The 14,473-nt window shown below is 34.8% G+C and overlaps 2 protein-coding genes and 1 non-coding gene across 5 annotated transcripts in view; all 3 read left to right on the top strand.

Annotated features, from left to right (window-relative positions):
- Spag16 (sperm associated antigen 16) overlaps positions 1-2,185 on the top strand; it is a 901,897-nt gene extending 899,712 nt beyond the window's left edge. For both annotated transcript variants that reach the window (XM_045148110.1, XM_004653697.2), the window contains one exon: positions 1,947-2,185. In XM_045148110.1, coding sequence (XP_045004045.1) covers positions 1,947-2,122 — 176 coding nt within the window. In that variant the 3' untranslated portion in view covers positions 2,123-2,185. The remainder of the gene's footprint in view (positions 1-1,946) is intronic.
- A 377-nt stretch (positions 2,186-2,562) lies between these two features.
- Vwc2l (von Willebrand factor C domain containing 2 like) overlaps positions 2,563-14,473 on the top strand; it is a 169,792-nt gene continuing 157,881 nt past the window's right edge. The window contains exons 1-3 of one of the 2 annotated variants that reach the window (XR_006636809.1): positions 2,563-3,560; positions 5,799-6,268; positions 10,339-10,442. Coding sequence is in view for 1 of the 2 variants with exons in the window: in XM_004653506.2 (XP_004653563.1) it covers positions 5,879-6,268 (390 nt within the window). In the remaining variant the exon portion in view is untranslated. The remainder of the gene's footprint in view (positions 3,561-5,798; positions 6,269-10,338; positions 10,443-14,473) is intronic. The other variant, XM_004653506.2, reaches the window with a different exon arrangement.
- On the top strand, positions 13,271-13,377 carry LOC123460362. The gene has a single exon (XR_006636927.1). It is a non-coding gene; the product is annotated as a U6 spliceosomal RNA (small nuclear RNA).

Genomic DNA, 14,473 nt, shown 5'->3' with positions numbered 1-14,473 from the left:
TAAATCACAAGCAGCAAATGCCTGCAGAGTGAGGCTGAAAGTGAAATGCATATGTAATGCCTCCGTCAGCAGAGACTTAGGGGCAGAGGGTTATAACAAATATTCACATCTGCTGCTGTGGACACTCTAATCCATCCTGAGGATCTTTGCTGTGTCAGGCTTTGTTCTAGATGAAGAAGCCTACTCCTTATAAAGGTTTGCAAATAGGCCATATTTATCATGGTTAACTTATTCTTAAAACTTCTCTCTGAGAAATACCCACAATGATTTGAGGATTATTTGTAACTGAATGTTTCACTCTCATGATGATTCTGTTCTAGAGTTGTTATGAAATTACAAATTCTTTCACAATGGGTGAACGACCTGAAGTCTGTCCAACAAACATCACTGTTAGCAATGTTATACTAGATGTGGGAAACATAATGTTTTAAAACCTAGGCTGTGGGCTAGGGAGATGGCTTAGCAACTAAGGCACTTGCATACAAAGCCTAAGAACACAGGTTCAATTCCATAGCCCTCACATAAGCCAGATGCACAGGGTGGTGCATGCATCAGGAGTTTGTTTGCAGTGGCTGGAGGTCCTGGTGCACCTGTTCTCTCTCTCTCTCTCTCTCTCTCTCTCTCTCTCTCTCTCTCTCTCTCTCTCTCTTTCTAATAAATATATAAAATGTTTATAAAAATTTTTTTAGAACCAGGCTGAGGATAAATGGCACTTCTTCATCCCTTCCATACATATGGTGGCATTATAAGCCTTCCCATGTCTTGCTTTCCTCAACCACATATTGGAGTTAATAGTATTTTTGTTGAGGTAGGGTCTCACTATAGCCATGGCTGGCATGGAATCACTACACAGACACTGGGTACCATCAAACTCATGGCAATTCTTCTACCTCTGCCTCCTGAGTGCTAGGATTCCCTTTGTTAATAGTATTCTTTTATCTTTAGGTTGTTCTAAGAATTGTACAGTACTATTCATGCTTAGTACTAAGTATCTAAGGTATCTAGCATGCTGAAAGAGGTTGTAAAGCTTTAAACATTGCTCTTGGGTTGATAAGATTGGTCAAACAATATGATGGATAGTAACAATGTCACAATTATTTACTAAGTCCTGAGCTTATGTAAAAATATGGTATGAGCTCTTATTTGACCCTAAGTCTCCAGCTAATTTGTTACTGGGCATTTTCAATGAAATTATTAGTTCAAATTAGGCTATTTAAATTTATCATTTATTACTCACTAAAAATATGGTACAAAATTATGAGAATATCCTTCATTATATTTAGCTATCTTACATAACAAATATTTGGAACAATTTTTAATTTTAAGCTAAAGTAAAACCCCCATGTTATTTTGAAGTGGAGGTACTTAACTTCAACTCCAACAAAGTTATTGAATTAATCAATTCTACAACTTTTATAACAAAACATACAATATTATATTTATACGTGATGATTTAGCATAATTACAATAAGCATGTTTAAAGTAAAATATATAGTTTAGAATATGTTATTCAAGATATATACCTGTAGGTACATTTCCTTATTTAACCTCTATATATCTCCAAAATTGTAAACTATTTCTTTTAAAACTTTTCATGTATTCATTTGAAGAAGACAGTTGCATTGTGTTGCTTTCAGTCTCATCTCAAGATGGTTTGTTAATCACAAGCACAGTGAGGCATTTAGTGACCTCTACAAGTAAAGTACACAGAGCATTGGGCTTTATTTCTCCACTCTAAAATTTCATAATTTAATAAATGATGTATCCTATTTAATTTTTCACAAATGGTTTTTATACAGCTAGGAGCTAATTCATACTGGATGAGAATCTGACGTGAATTTGAGAACCTGCTGAATCACACATGAAACAAAATTAAATATTGTATTGCTCATGAGCTGTGACTGTTTGAGATCATCTCTCTCTTTCTCTCTCTCTCTCTCTCTTAGGTCGAGTTTTAGCTCAGGCGAGCAGCAATGGTGTTATCCATTTGCTAGATCTTAAATCTGGGGAGATTCATAAACTGATGGGCCACGAGAGTGAGGCGCACACGGTGGTGTTCTCCCACACAGGGGAGCATCTGTATTCCGGAGGATCCGATGGCACCATCCGGGTGTGGTTTTGACCGCTTTCAGCAGTGTGTCCCACTGGAAGGGCATTCCCTCCAAGGCTTGAAAACACCCCAGTCTCAAGCCAGTGATTTACTGGTTAAAAGAGCCACTAGATATCATATTTGCTTTAAAACATGGCTCAGAGAAATACTTTCCTGCCCATACTGTTGACAATAAAAATAATAACTTTTTGCTCATTTGTCTGGGTCTGTTTTTCTCTTTCCGTCGTTTTGGTGAGGATTTATTTAGAGGCAGCATCTTTAGTATGGGTTTGGAAAAAACGGCTTTACAATGACGCCTAATGACAGACTAGATGAATTACAAGACATTGATTTTTAATGTAAGAGAACAAACTGCAGGGAAACGCGGTTACTTTTTTTGATCAAATTCACGCTGCAGAAGACCCGAAGTTTAATTACATAGCGCAGGGGCAGTCTTTCGGCCACTAAAGGGTCAAGCTGAAGAAAGGAGCATACATTTTCACAGATTCTCTGACAATGATTCTGCTTTCTCTATTAATAATAATCACAGGCTGCAGATGGCTTACATTTAAATGCAAGTCTCCTCTGGAACTTTCATCTCTGCAGCCCATCCAAGAATGCATTCGGTGCAATTACATTTAAAAAACAAATTTGATTGTGATTTAAATGCAAATAAGTGTCTGACACGTAGACTGCTTCCCCCTCCTAATGCACGCACCCGCTGTCTAAAGTGCGACTGCTTGGAGAGCCCTCCAGCCTGGTCCACCGGAGCAGCTCGGGATGTCGACCAGGCTGGGCTCAGAAGCCAGCTGTTGGCGCTGTCCGTGGTGCTGAGGAATTCCCGGCTGCGGGCAGAATGAGCTCCACATCAGCACTCTGCAAACTGCTCTCAGCGATGCGGAAACCCAGCTAAAGTTGCTTCTTCCCTTCACGTCCACAGTTAGCATCCTTTGGTGTGTCAGAGGGGATGGAAGCCGCCCACTGTGGACGATGCTGACGGTCCTGGCGGCGGAGCGGGCTTTAAGCTACATTGTGCTACTGCTGCTGTCCGTGATGCTCACTGGCTAAAACCACCTCTCCTGCCGTAGCAAACATTGTGCAAGTGAACTCATGTGTGGAAGAGGCGTAATCAGCCTGGAAATTTCATAGAAGGATCTGAGAACATGCTAAAAATAAGTTCAACATGATTCTGCTCCTGGGGTCTGGATTTCCACGGGACCAGCGTTGCTTCTCGCTTTGAATTCTGAAGCAGATTATCTTATGTGTGTGCTGTTTCCCTCTGGAAGGGTGGGAGACTGCTTCTTGGCTGTGTTTTTGAAATGGGAGGTAGAGAGAATGGATTGCCTTTAATTCATGCCTGAAAATGAATTCTTTGGGTGATTAACGCTGAGGTGCTTTGCTAACACACACCTGACCTTTCAGTTCAAATTGGTCCGTGACCCCCACCACCATTGCCCTCCAGAGTGACTAGGTAAGTGTATCTGACATGACTTGTGTTTGTTTTCTCAAAGAAATAGACGCAGTCATTTTAAATCATAGAGAGCAATGTGGAGAGGGGGAAAGTTTAGCTGTGAGGTGATCCTCAGTTACCTTATTTTAAATCTTTATATAAACATGCTACTTGATTTCTCTAATGTTTCTTTTCTTAAATTATGTCTGAAATGATACCACCTGAGTTTAGTTATGAAGAAAGCTTCTTTTAAAAAATAGCCTAAGAAGTTTGTTGTATTAAAAGAAAATGCATTCCATATAATAAAGGCATGTTTAATGTGCATATAAAGTAGACACGGCACCCCTCTTTTTACCTGTAAGTTTAAATTTATCATATTCTGGCACATTAATGCCTACCTGTGGCTTACAGATCATTTTATGTCTGCGTTCGATTTAAGCAGAATCATATATGTGTTTTATATGGCTTTCCTTGCATAGACTAGTAGATCTTGCTGGATATATTAAGGAATTACAGTGGCTCCCTTTTCTTACAAGGTAAACTTTCTAAATATGTGAGAGGTGTATAAATACATGCTTAATGAATAAAATTTATTTATGCTCTTTCAGAAGCTTTTACTATGCTTGTGGCCTCCCTAGTGATTTAGGAGGCAAAAATGCTTTGTCAAAGGGAGCTTTCAGCTTCTCAAGTATTATTATGGGTTTGCATTTTCTTGTTCTGTCATGACTCATTATTTTTGACATATTTTAAGAGAAATCCATCTCCTTTATCATTACCCAAAGGAAATTCTACTCCAGAAGAATTCTAATATCAGAGAATATTAGAGGAATTATAATATCAGCTTTCTCTGAAAAGAGATCATGAATATGTGACCCTCCATTTTACTATTACTATAATTTGCATAGCTAAATTAAAATGCAAATACAATCTAATAGTTTATAAAGTTTCCTATTCGGTATCTCATTTAACATTATCATATGTGTACAATAGGCTAAAAACAAATAGTTTATCATTGATTTTAATATTTAGAAATATATAAATGAATGATATTTATAGATCTGAAAATGTCCTATAAACAATCAGTAATGTTGGCATAAAGTTGACAGCATTTCAAAAGATATATGAAGCACTTTATAACCCCATTCCTTATCTAATACTCCCTGAAGTAGCAGTTTGCCTAGAGCCTTGGCATGAGTTATACTCTCAATATTTAAAGGAGACCACTAGCAACTCTGAACACTAAACTCTAATACTGAATGAAGTGAACAGAATTCAATGGCATGAGATTCATGAGGTACACCCTCTGATGACAATGCCTTATTACTGTTTTAAGAAACTTCACACAGTTTCATGCTAGTATCTTGTGCAAATTGCCTAAAGGCAAATATTTTAAACAAAATCATGTATAGAAGTAATTAATTTTAAATATTACCATGTGAATACCCCATTTTTATTGCTGTAAAATTTATAGCTATGTCTTTCCTGCCCACTAGAAGCTTACCTCCTGAGTAAAACAAAGATGTGGACAGTAATACAAATAAATTTGTGGTTGAGAAATCTTTTATTAATAGATACAATTCTCTTGTCCTATTTATTTTAAATATTTTCTTAATCACTATTGATTAGTTATTCTATGATTTTACTCACTATGTTCCAAGATCCAGATCCATGTTGATTGGGACAAGTAACTTGTGTTGCGACTATTAAGTTTCTCTAATGATGGCTATACATAGTAGGAAACCCTTAACATAGACTTCATCTCAAATGGAACAAATCTGATGTGTGTGTGTTTATGTGTGTGTGTTTATTGTTTTTATTTGGGGATTTAATATTTCATACTGAACTCTTGAATTTTGATGTATATGGTTTTGACATATACATTTGATTGATGATTAGTCCACTTTAAGGAAAAATAGATATGAATTCAAATATTCTTGAACTACATCTCAATAGCTACTTAAAATTCCCTCTTAAGGCTCAGTAAAGCCACTTCTTACCATGTACACAAAGTCAGACCATTGAAATTCAAAGGGAAATACAACCCAGAGGACCCTGTGTAAAAATAACGTCATAAAGAACAATAGCTTATGTACTTTTTGCCATGTTTCACTCAGTGAAGTGGCATCAGTTGCATGAACTTATTCTATTTGAAGGCTTAGTGTCTTCCAAATTGAACCTAAACAATCTATGAGCAAGGGTTTAAATTCATCTCTATTCTCTTTATAAATGTCAAATTATTTTTAAAATATTTATTTTCAGCCTACCCCTCTCGTGTTCCAATGGAAGGAGCTGAGTGTGTTTAACATTGGGAGCACATCCAGAGGCTTTTGAGGAGGGGGATGGCTCTTCATCTTCATGAAGCTTGCATACTTCTCTTGGTCATCCTTGGATTAGTCACCTCTGCTGCCATTAGTCATGAAGACTATCCTGCTGATGAAGGTGACCAGGCCTCCAGTAATGACAACCTGATCTTTGATGACTATCGAGGGAAAGGGTGTGTGGATGACAGCGGCTTTGTATACAAATTGGGAGAGCGTTTTTTCCCAGGACATTCCAACTGCCCATGTGTCTGTGCTCTAGATGGACCTGTTTGTGACCAGCCAGAATGCCCAAAAATTCACCCAAAGTGTACTAAAGTGGAACACAATGGATGCTGTCCTGAGTGCAAAGAAGTGAAAAACTTTTGTGAATATCATGGAAAAATTTACAAAATCTTGGAGGAATTTAAGGTATGCATTACCCTCCATATTTATTGAATTCTACCCTTTCCCATCACATGCTCAGCCAATTGTTACATTAATATCAAAGTTTGTAAATACACAGTAACACGATTTTAGATGGCATAAGTGCCATAATGGTTGACAGATGGCAATTGGTTTACTGGTCAACATGTCACAATCACCTTTTTCTTCAGAAGTGGTTAGTGTTTTCTTAATGTCTTTCACTTTTTACCCTTAAACATGTCTTTTGTGGTTTTATAAAATTTGTTTTCTGAGAGAGAAAAAACTGCAGGATATATCTATCAAATTAATTTGCAAGTTTTGTTAATTTGTTGATGGTTTATGAGAATGTATTTGGAGCTACTAATCTATAGTGTAGCAGTACTTGTTTACTGTGTGGAAACATAAGTGCTATAGAGAAAAGACTAAAAAAATGTATTGGGCCTACTTGTTGAAGAGAAGGATCCTGATTCAGCTCTCTGATCTTGAAACTTTTGCTTCCAAGTCCTCCAAGAGAACTAATATTTTACCATAGTATTTTTAAATAATTATTTTTTCCAACTTACAGTATTTCTTAGTTTTTCATTCATTTTTTATCTTTTTTTTTTTTCAAATAACTTGGAGTTTCTTTTTATCTGTTCTTGATTCCTATTTTCCCCAGTGGCTAGTTTAAATTAGAATGTCCTAAAAACTATATATGAATCCCAATAACATAAATTATCACATAAATATATCCTGTTTAATTGTAAAGGCATTGGAGTATCTGTCATGCTGAAAACTTAATATAAAAAATTTCATTTGATTGATGACCTGTGACGAGGTGCTCAGAACAAGACAAGTAATAGAGTTTATCACTAGTCTTCAGTGTGAAAATTGATTTTAAGAGAAGAATGTACAATATTGGCCTTGATACAACTTCTCTCTCCACAAGTGTCAAGTAAAATCAGAAGTCAATATGAAGGGAAAAAAATTTAACTGATTACAGTAGATTATCTGTTTTTTCATTGCATTCAGTCCAGCCTAGATTATGTGCTCAAAACAGCTGATGTCTGTAAAGTAATTAATAACCATTGCCGCCAGATCCTTTAGAATATAAGTAAAAATATGAAAATGATTATTATTTCAAGTTTCTTATGTATGTGCTATTCTAGACTTTTCTTTTAACTTTCATATATTGTAAAATTTGTTGTGCAATATCAAGAAATTAAAAGCTAAAGTCTAGGAAAACTATCACTATTGATAGCAAATAATAGTTACGATTATATTATTATACGTTTACTAAAGACTATGCTTTCTGAAACATTGTGTATACTTTCATATTAACCATTTTGACTTTCAAGTTAATAATGGCATATGTATGTACTCAACACATCAGGATTTGTAGAACCATGTCTAGAATTTCTGTCACCTCTTCTAGTATGCCTATATACAGATAGATATAGATAGATAGATATAGATATAGATATAGATATAGATATAGATATAGATATAGATATAGATATAGATATAGATATAGATATAGATATAGATATAGATATATAGATATATAGATAGATATATAGATATAGATATACCCAGAGTAGAATATTCGAGGAATAATACCTGCCTCAAAGCAGAAATCACATCAGATGAGGTTTGTGAGATTTTTTTAAATGGTAATCAGCACTTGTATTTATTAAATAAGAAATCAGAAATAAAATTGAATAATTAATCAATCTACTACTAAAAAGATAGATTTCACCATATTTCTTACATTTATATAATTAAAAACATAACTGCAATACCATGCCAAACATAATAAATACATATGAAGAAAACATTGGTAATTCTTGGACTTCTTCTACTTATATCCCTACTATATTATAACCCATGATGACCCTCCCTAATATACATACAGCTTATCGGTCTATAAAAACATATTTTAAAACACATACTTTAAAAAATAGATGCCACTTTATCACAAGAACTTAGTTACCTAATATTTTAGAAATTACCTTACAAACTTGTAAGAATAAGGAAATAAGACTGAAACGATGTTTAAGAGACTTGACCAAAGGCATCAAGTCATTTTACCTACTTTTTACTACTGCCTCTCTAGTATGAAATCTATTCAACTTCACAAAATACTTGGACCACAAGACTAGAAATATCTGTATTCAAGATGTATATTCCTCAGTGAAATAAGGTTTGAGCCACATCAGTAAATATTATGAAACAGCCTGTGCAATGAGTACTTCTCTTGGGAGAAAATGTTTAATGAAATATAATTTATGCAAAGTTACAAGGTTAATAATGACCACTGCATATGGGTTTGGATAAGTGGTTGTTCTCCTTTAGTATCTTTAACCAGAGATTTAAACTCTGTTCTATATTCTTCTATCAGGAATTTGAATAGAGTTACATGTTGGAGATTTTTATCTGTTTATGAAATTGCTAAAGTTAAGACCTAAATTAAACTTCTGTTATAGAAAGTATAAAAAAAAGTCTACACTTTATAAAGAAACTTAAATTTTAAATAATTTCAAATGAAAGTATTTAAATATCTTTTGTAAATTCCATACTTGTCAATTTACAATATTTCACTAAGTAAATATTAGTCTTAATCTGTCATGCTCATTATTTTTCAAGCCAGATTACAATGAAACAAGTTACTAATGTTTATTTCATATCTGTCATTAATTAGGTTGTACTATGAGAAATTCTTTGCATATACTATATTTGCCCAGTGGAAATTAATAAGACTGTTTACTGTTCAAAATATTATAGAGGTACTTACAGTGAAAAGTATATCATTTATACATCCAGAGTATTTATAAGGAGAACATGATTAAGTGGAGATAAAATGAGAAGCAGTCAAAAGTGAGGTCCCAAATCTCCATGTAATATAACACCTGTGACCCCAGCATTACAGAGACTGATACAGGAGGATCATGAGTTCATAAGGCTAGCCACAGCCACATAGGAAAACCTTTACTCCTAAAAAATGGAAAACAAAAGTTAAGTTGATGACTATGCAGTTCCATAATAATTAATTCCCAAGGGATACAATATCACAAGCTTACTATAGTACAAATTTGATAAGAGGAGACATTTTTCTCCAGGATGGTCAAAGTCAAGCCTATGCTTCAATAAAATATTTTAGTTGATATAGAGAAATCAAAATTCTGAAAATGATCCAGGCATGGTGGTGCAGGCCTTTAATCCCAGCACTGAGGAGGCAAAGGTAGGGGGATCTCCATGGGTTCGAGGCCACCCTAAGGCTACAGAGTGAATTCCAGGTCAGCCTGGGCTAGAGTGAGACCCTACCTCAGAAAAACAAACAAAAATTTCTGAAAATGAAACTGCTGGAAATCAGGAAAAATATAAGATGATCTAGAAACTGGATTTGACTAAAAATCTATCTAATAAGAGAAAAGTCAGTTTGGAAATATGTTTGGTAAACAGTTGATGGAAGAAACTAGAACACTGGACCATAACATTTATGATTGGACTTAAATATGTTTTATTCTTGGAGAATAATAAAGCATAGAAAATTGGTTGTCATACAGAGAGATGACTTAATTAAATAAAATTTTTAACAAGTTCATATGGTAAACAAATAATTACATATAGTGAAGAAAATTCATAGTTGAAAAAAATGATACCATTGCAAAATTTAAAAAAGCAAACATCAAAATGATGGACATGCATGTGGATAATCAGGACTGTTCTCAAGACAAAAATCTATCTTTTTTTTTTTTAATAGTCTGGAATCTTCTATTAGCCACTCCAAATACTTCATACTGTCAGTCGTTTCTCTTTCCTATGTTCTTGCATATGACATTCCATAATTTGGAAAACCTTTGTATAAGGTTTAGCTGATGACTTTTATAGTCCGTTTAAATCTCAGCTCCCCTACAGTTAGTCTCACAGCAGTGCTTCATGCTGGACTGTGGTAGAGGACTTCTGTATGTACCCAACAAGAAGGCTGTGGCCACCATTATAATAAGAGCAATTCATAGACACTGTAACGGTGTTATGTGCATTATAATGCATTTCATTTCATAATACCACTGTGCCATTTATACTTTCATTAACAGGCTTACAAATAAGAAAACTGAAGCATCAGGGTATAAGTAACTTGCCAAGACCATACAGCTGGAAAATGAACTAGGAAACCGACCAGGCAGCCTGGCGATAGAATGTAAGCTCCCTTCCCTCCTTTACTGCCTCTATTGAATTGTAATAATACATATAACATGGAAACAACTGGATATTACCCTAGAATTCTTTTGTTTCTGCTATTGGAGTGAACCCTCTGAGTCTGAGGAAAGTGCTTCCTTTCTTCTCCTTTATTCCCAGTCCCTAGAACCATGAAAATCACATAGCAGGTTTGGTAAATAGTATAATGAATCATACTATTTGAACATATAAAACAAGGAAGTTCATGAGAATGTCTTTAAAATTTCTTAGCTTATGATTTTGTTTTGGTCTTTCAAGGTTTAGACATGTTGTCCCTCAGGCAACCAAAAATAACACACACTGAATTCCCTATTTCCATCTTTTTTCTAGTATCTGCTGTTTCTCACAACCCCTTCCTTAAGACAGTCTTGGATGTTATCTCCATCCCAGTGTTGCAATAGCTACCCAGGGTTTAAGTTGCGAGGCCTCATGCAATATAGTTGCAAAACATATTTTCACACTTCTAGTTTTTTTTTGATGGGAAGAATAATGTTCTTTGTAAAAGCTATGGGGACTTTTCCATTTGCTAATGCAAGCTTTGGAAATAAATTCCTCCCTACTCTATTTTGGAAGATTCTAAATTCCCTATTGTTCTAATATTATATTAAGATAAAGTTCACTGTGCACAGCATTCTTTAATCTCTTGTTTTAGTATGTACCCAAACAATATGATACTGGAGCATAATTTTAAGAGACAAAGTGTATAAACAATAAGTATAACAATCTCCTATAAAAACGTGGATTAGATATCTAAACTCCATCAGCTTTGACTCTGTGTTTAAGTATTATTCTGAGTTTCCCAAAGGAAAAAATAATTTCTTGTTTTGTCAGTGTTTTTATAACTCTGCCTCTGCTACATTTAGCCTTTTTGGTTGTTTCTTTATACCTTAAAACTTGTACGGATTTAGTTTTAGGTCATACATTGAAGGTTATACTACATGCAGCTGACAGAGCTCTTACTTTAGCTTTTGCATAGTCTGTTTTATTTTAAAACGGTTTTGTGCTGTCAATACCCCATGTCCCTAATTCAGGATTGAGATCTCTGCAAAATCTGCCCTTCTGTGGTAGGATTGACCATTGTACATTTTTCCACAATTGACCAAAGGCAGTTTATAAGATTCTAATTTTTACATTTCAAAGATTTAGTTTAAAGATGTTCTAATGCTACACATATTGAATTTAGTATTTCAATCCTGAGGAATAAATCAGAACAAAGAAACAGTCAACACTCTGAGTGATTTGCCAAGTCATTACAGCCATAGAGAAATGTTGATGCCCATTTAGACTTAGAATTGACTTGTTCTTTTTTAAATTTTTTATTTATTTATTTTTACTTGAGACAAAGAGAAAGGGAGAGAGAGAAAGAGAGAATGGGTACGCCAGGGTCTCTGTCTACTACAAACGTACCACAGACATATGTGCCATCTTGTGCCTCTGGTTTATTTGGGACCTGGAGAATCTAACCTGGGTCTTTAGGCTTTGCAGGTAAGCACCTTAGCCATTAAGCTATCTCTCCAGCCCTGACTTGTTCTTTAATAAGAATGTTCACAAAGAGACAAGATACCTAACATAGTCCTTAGCCTTAATCCCCATCATGAATGTCTAATGTTATGATATTTCCTCTGTTAAAATATTTGAGTGGGATTTATATTTTTTAATTAGGCTTAAAATATGTGTTTGATGTTTAGTTGGTTTTTTTTCCCATATGAAGAAAGAATGGAGGACAACAAATGGTAGGAGCTGAGGACAAGATTTATGAAGGAAGAGGACAATAGAGGTGGGAGGGGTCAATAATAAGGGACAACTTGCAAAACCCTGTCCACTGCTGCCTACCAGTCTGTCCTTGCATGAGTACCTCTGAAAGGCCAAAGTATCCAAAACATTGTTTACACAAGACAAAAGGTATCAGACCACATATTTCCAGAAGTGTGAAAATTGTATTGACTTTAATTTTAATTACAATTAGGAATTTAGATGAGATTTTTGAAGAATTTTATCCATGAGAAATTTCTCAACAAATGGGTAAGAGAGTTTCAGTGAGTCTTTAAAGATGCTATTCAAAGTCTTAGAAAATTTCATACTACCATATAACAAAGATAATTTGGATCTTCATGGAGAAGTTTAGAGTAATTGTTGGCTCTGAAAAACACAGGCTTTGAACATGAAAATGACTTCTGAATGAGTTGAAGCATGGCTTCTTTCAACTTTACTACAAAATAACAGAGATGAAGTCATGACTGCTTATCTGAGACACAGTCTTGGCATACAAATTGTCTAGGCTCAAATAAAGACATTAAGCAAGGGATGTCATCTTTCTAAATAAAGAGGGACCTTTATGCTACTTTTTAAATCTCTGACTAATGTCACAGTTTGATTAAAGCAACCATATGAAGTTCATTTCACCCTCCTCTCTTCTCACTAAGTTGTACTCTGTGTCTGTTTAGATTTCACAGTGTCATATAAGTCTAAGAAAGAGATCAGCTCCCAAAAGAAGATAATAGAATACTAAGCTTAGGGAATAAAATAACCTCTTTGCAGACTTCATATCTTTGTCTTGCTGTACATTTTGAGGCCATCAGCTAGCATGCATTATGGTGAGTTTGACCCTGATGCATACTCATTCACCAGTGTTCCCTGTTGTCCTTCATAGTGAAAGAAACTAATATTCATGGTGATATGTGTATGATAAGCATTACTTCAGAGATTGGTGCCCTGTGCAGATGGAGAGGTTTCTTTTTGATCTGAAGACATATCTGAGATTTACAGAGCATGTTAATGATTACCTGAAGTGTGCTCACTTCAGCAGCACATATACTAAAATTGGAACGATACAGAGAAGATTAGCATGGCCCCTGTGCAAGGATGACACGCAAATTCGTGAAGCATTCCATATTTAAAAATAAATAAATAAATAAAAATTTTAAAAAATGCCTGAAGTAAGCCCTGGGGAGCTGATAGGTAATGGCACCCATTTCTTACTGGATCACCAACAGTGCAATAATGAATTGAAAAGACAAAGTACTCACTAATCTCCCTTCCAAATTTGAACCTCAGTTGCACAAAAATTTAGCTACCTTAAAGTTTTGTCTCTTTTTAATTGTGGTTTCACTCACCAAAACAGAATGCAACATTAACAAGCTTATCCCAGCATTTCCTGTATCTTATTTCATGACTCAGGTCTCAAAACTTTTCACAAATTAAATTAATATAGAGATTACATAATCTACATTAACTTCATACATACATCTGCGTTTGTTTTCATTGAAGAACAGCAAAGTAGGAGTGCTATTATTTTATTTAAGAAGTTTTTAACTTGAAAATTGGATGAATCCATTGTCGCTACCCCTTCTTAACCATCCTCACCACATTTTTGGTTCTTTAATATATTTTGTTTTCCTATATCTGGACTGTATATCAGGAAGTAAGTTTTATGAAACACTACACAAGAAAACCTAATATTGTAGTGCTTTTTTAGATTCATGCTTTGTCAACCTTCTAAGGAAAGTCTTGAGACAAGTAAGATCAGTTTGAAGAGATCCTTGGGGCTGCTGTCTCAGACAATAGCTATTATTAATTGGAGTCTGGCTTACTTTAGAGTCTAGACTTTGGACTTTATCCTCACTGCTGATTAGCATCAGTAATTTCAGTCTAACATACCTCTATTGTTGATTCTCTTGCCTCTCGTCTGCCATACAGCACATCACAATAAAGCAATCTTTGCAAGGATTTAATGACATCATGGAAAGAATGAGTAAAATACTAAAGGAACAAAGGAAACCATTCCTCTTCTTAAAGACTCCAGATGACCTGATTCTACAGGGAAAAAAAAGCTGTCTAAAAGGCATAAAAGTGAACTGAACAAAACTCTAAATTTTCTGTATATTGTGGTAAATGGCCATGAACAAAAGTCAACATTTTTTGACACAGCTATGGAACTGAAACAATAATGTCATCACATATGTCATATAAAATTAATCATATCAGGAATTTGAA

Source organism: Jaculus jaculus, chromosome 4 (genome assembly GCF_020740685.1).
Source record: "Jaculus jaculus isolate mJacJac1 chromosome 4, mJacJac1.mat.Y.cur, whole genome shotgun sequence".
Classification (NCBI taxonomy): Eukaryota; Metazoa; Chordata; class Mammalia; order Rodentia; family Dipodidae; genus Jaculus; species Jaculus jaculus.
Note: the sequence above shows the minus strand (reverse complement) of the source record. Positions and strands in the feature narration are given on the sequence as shown.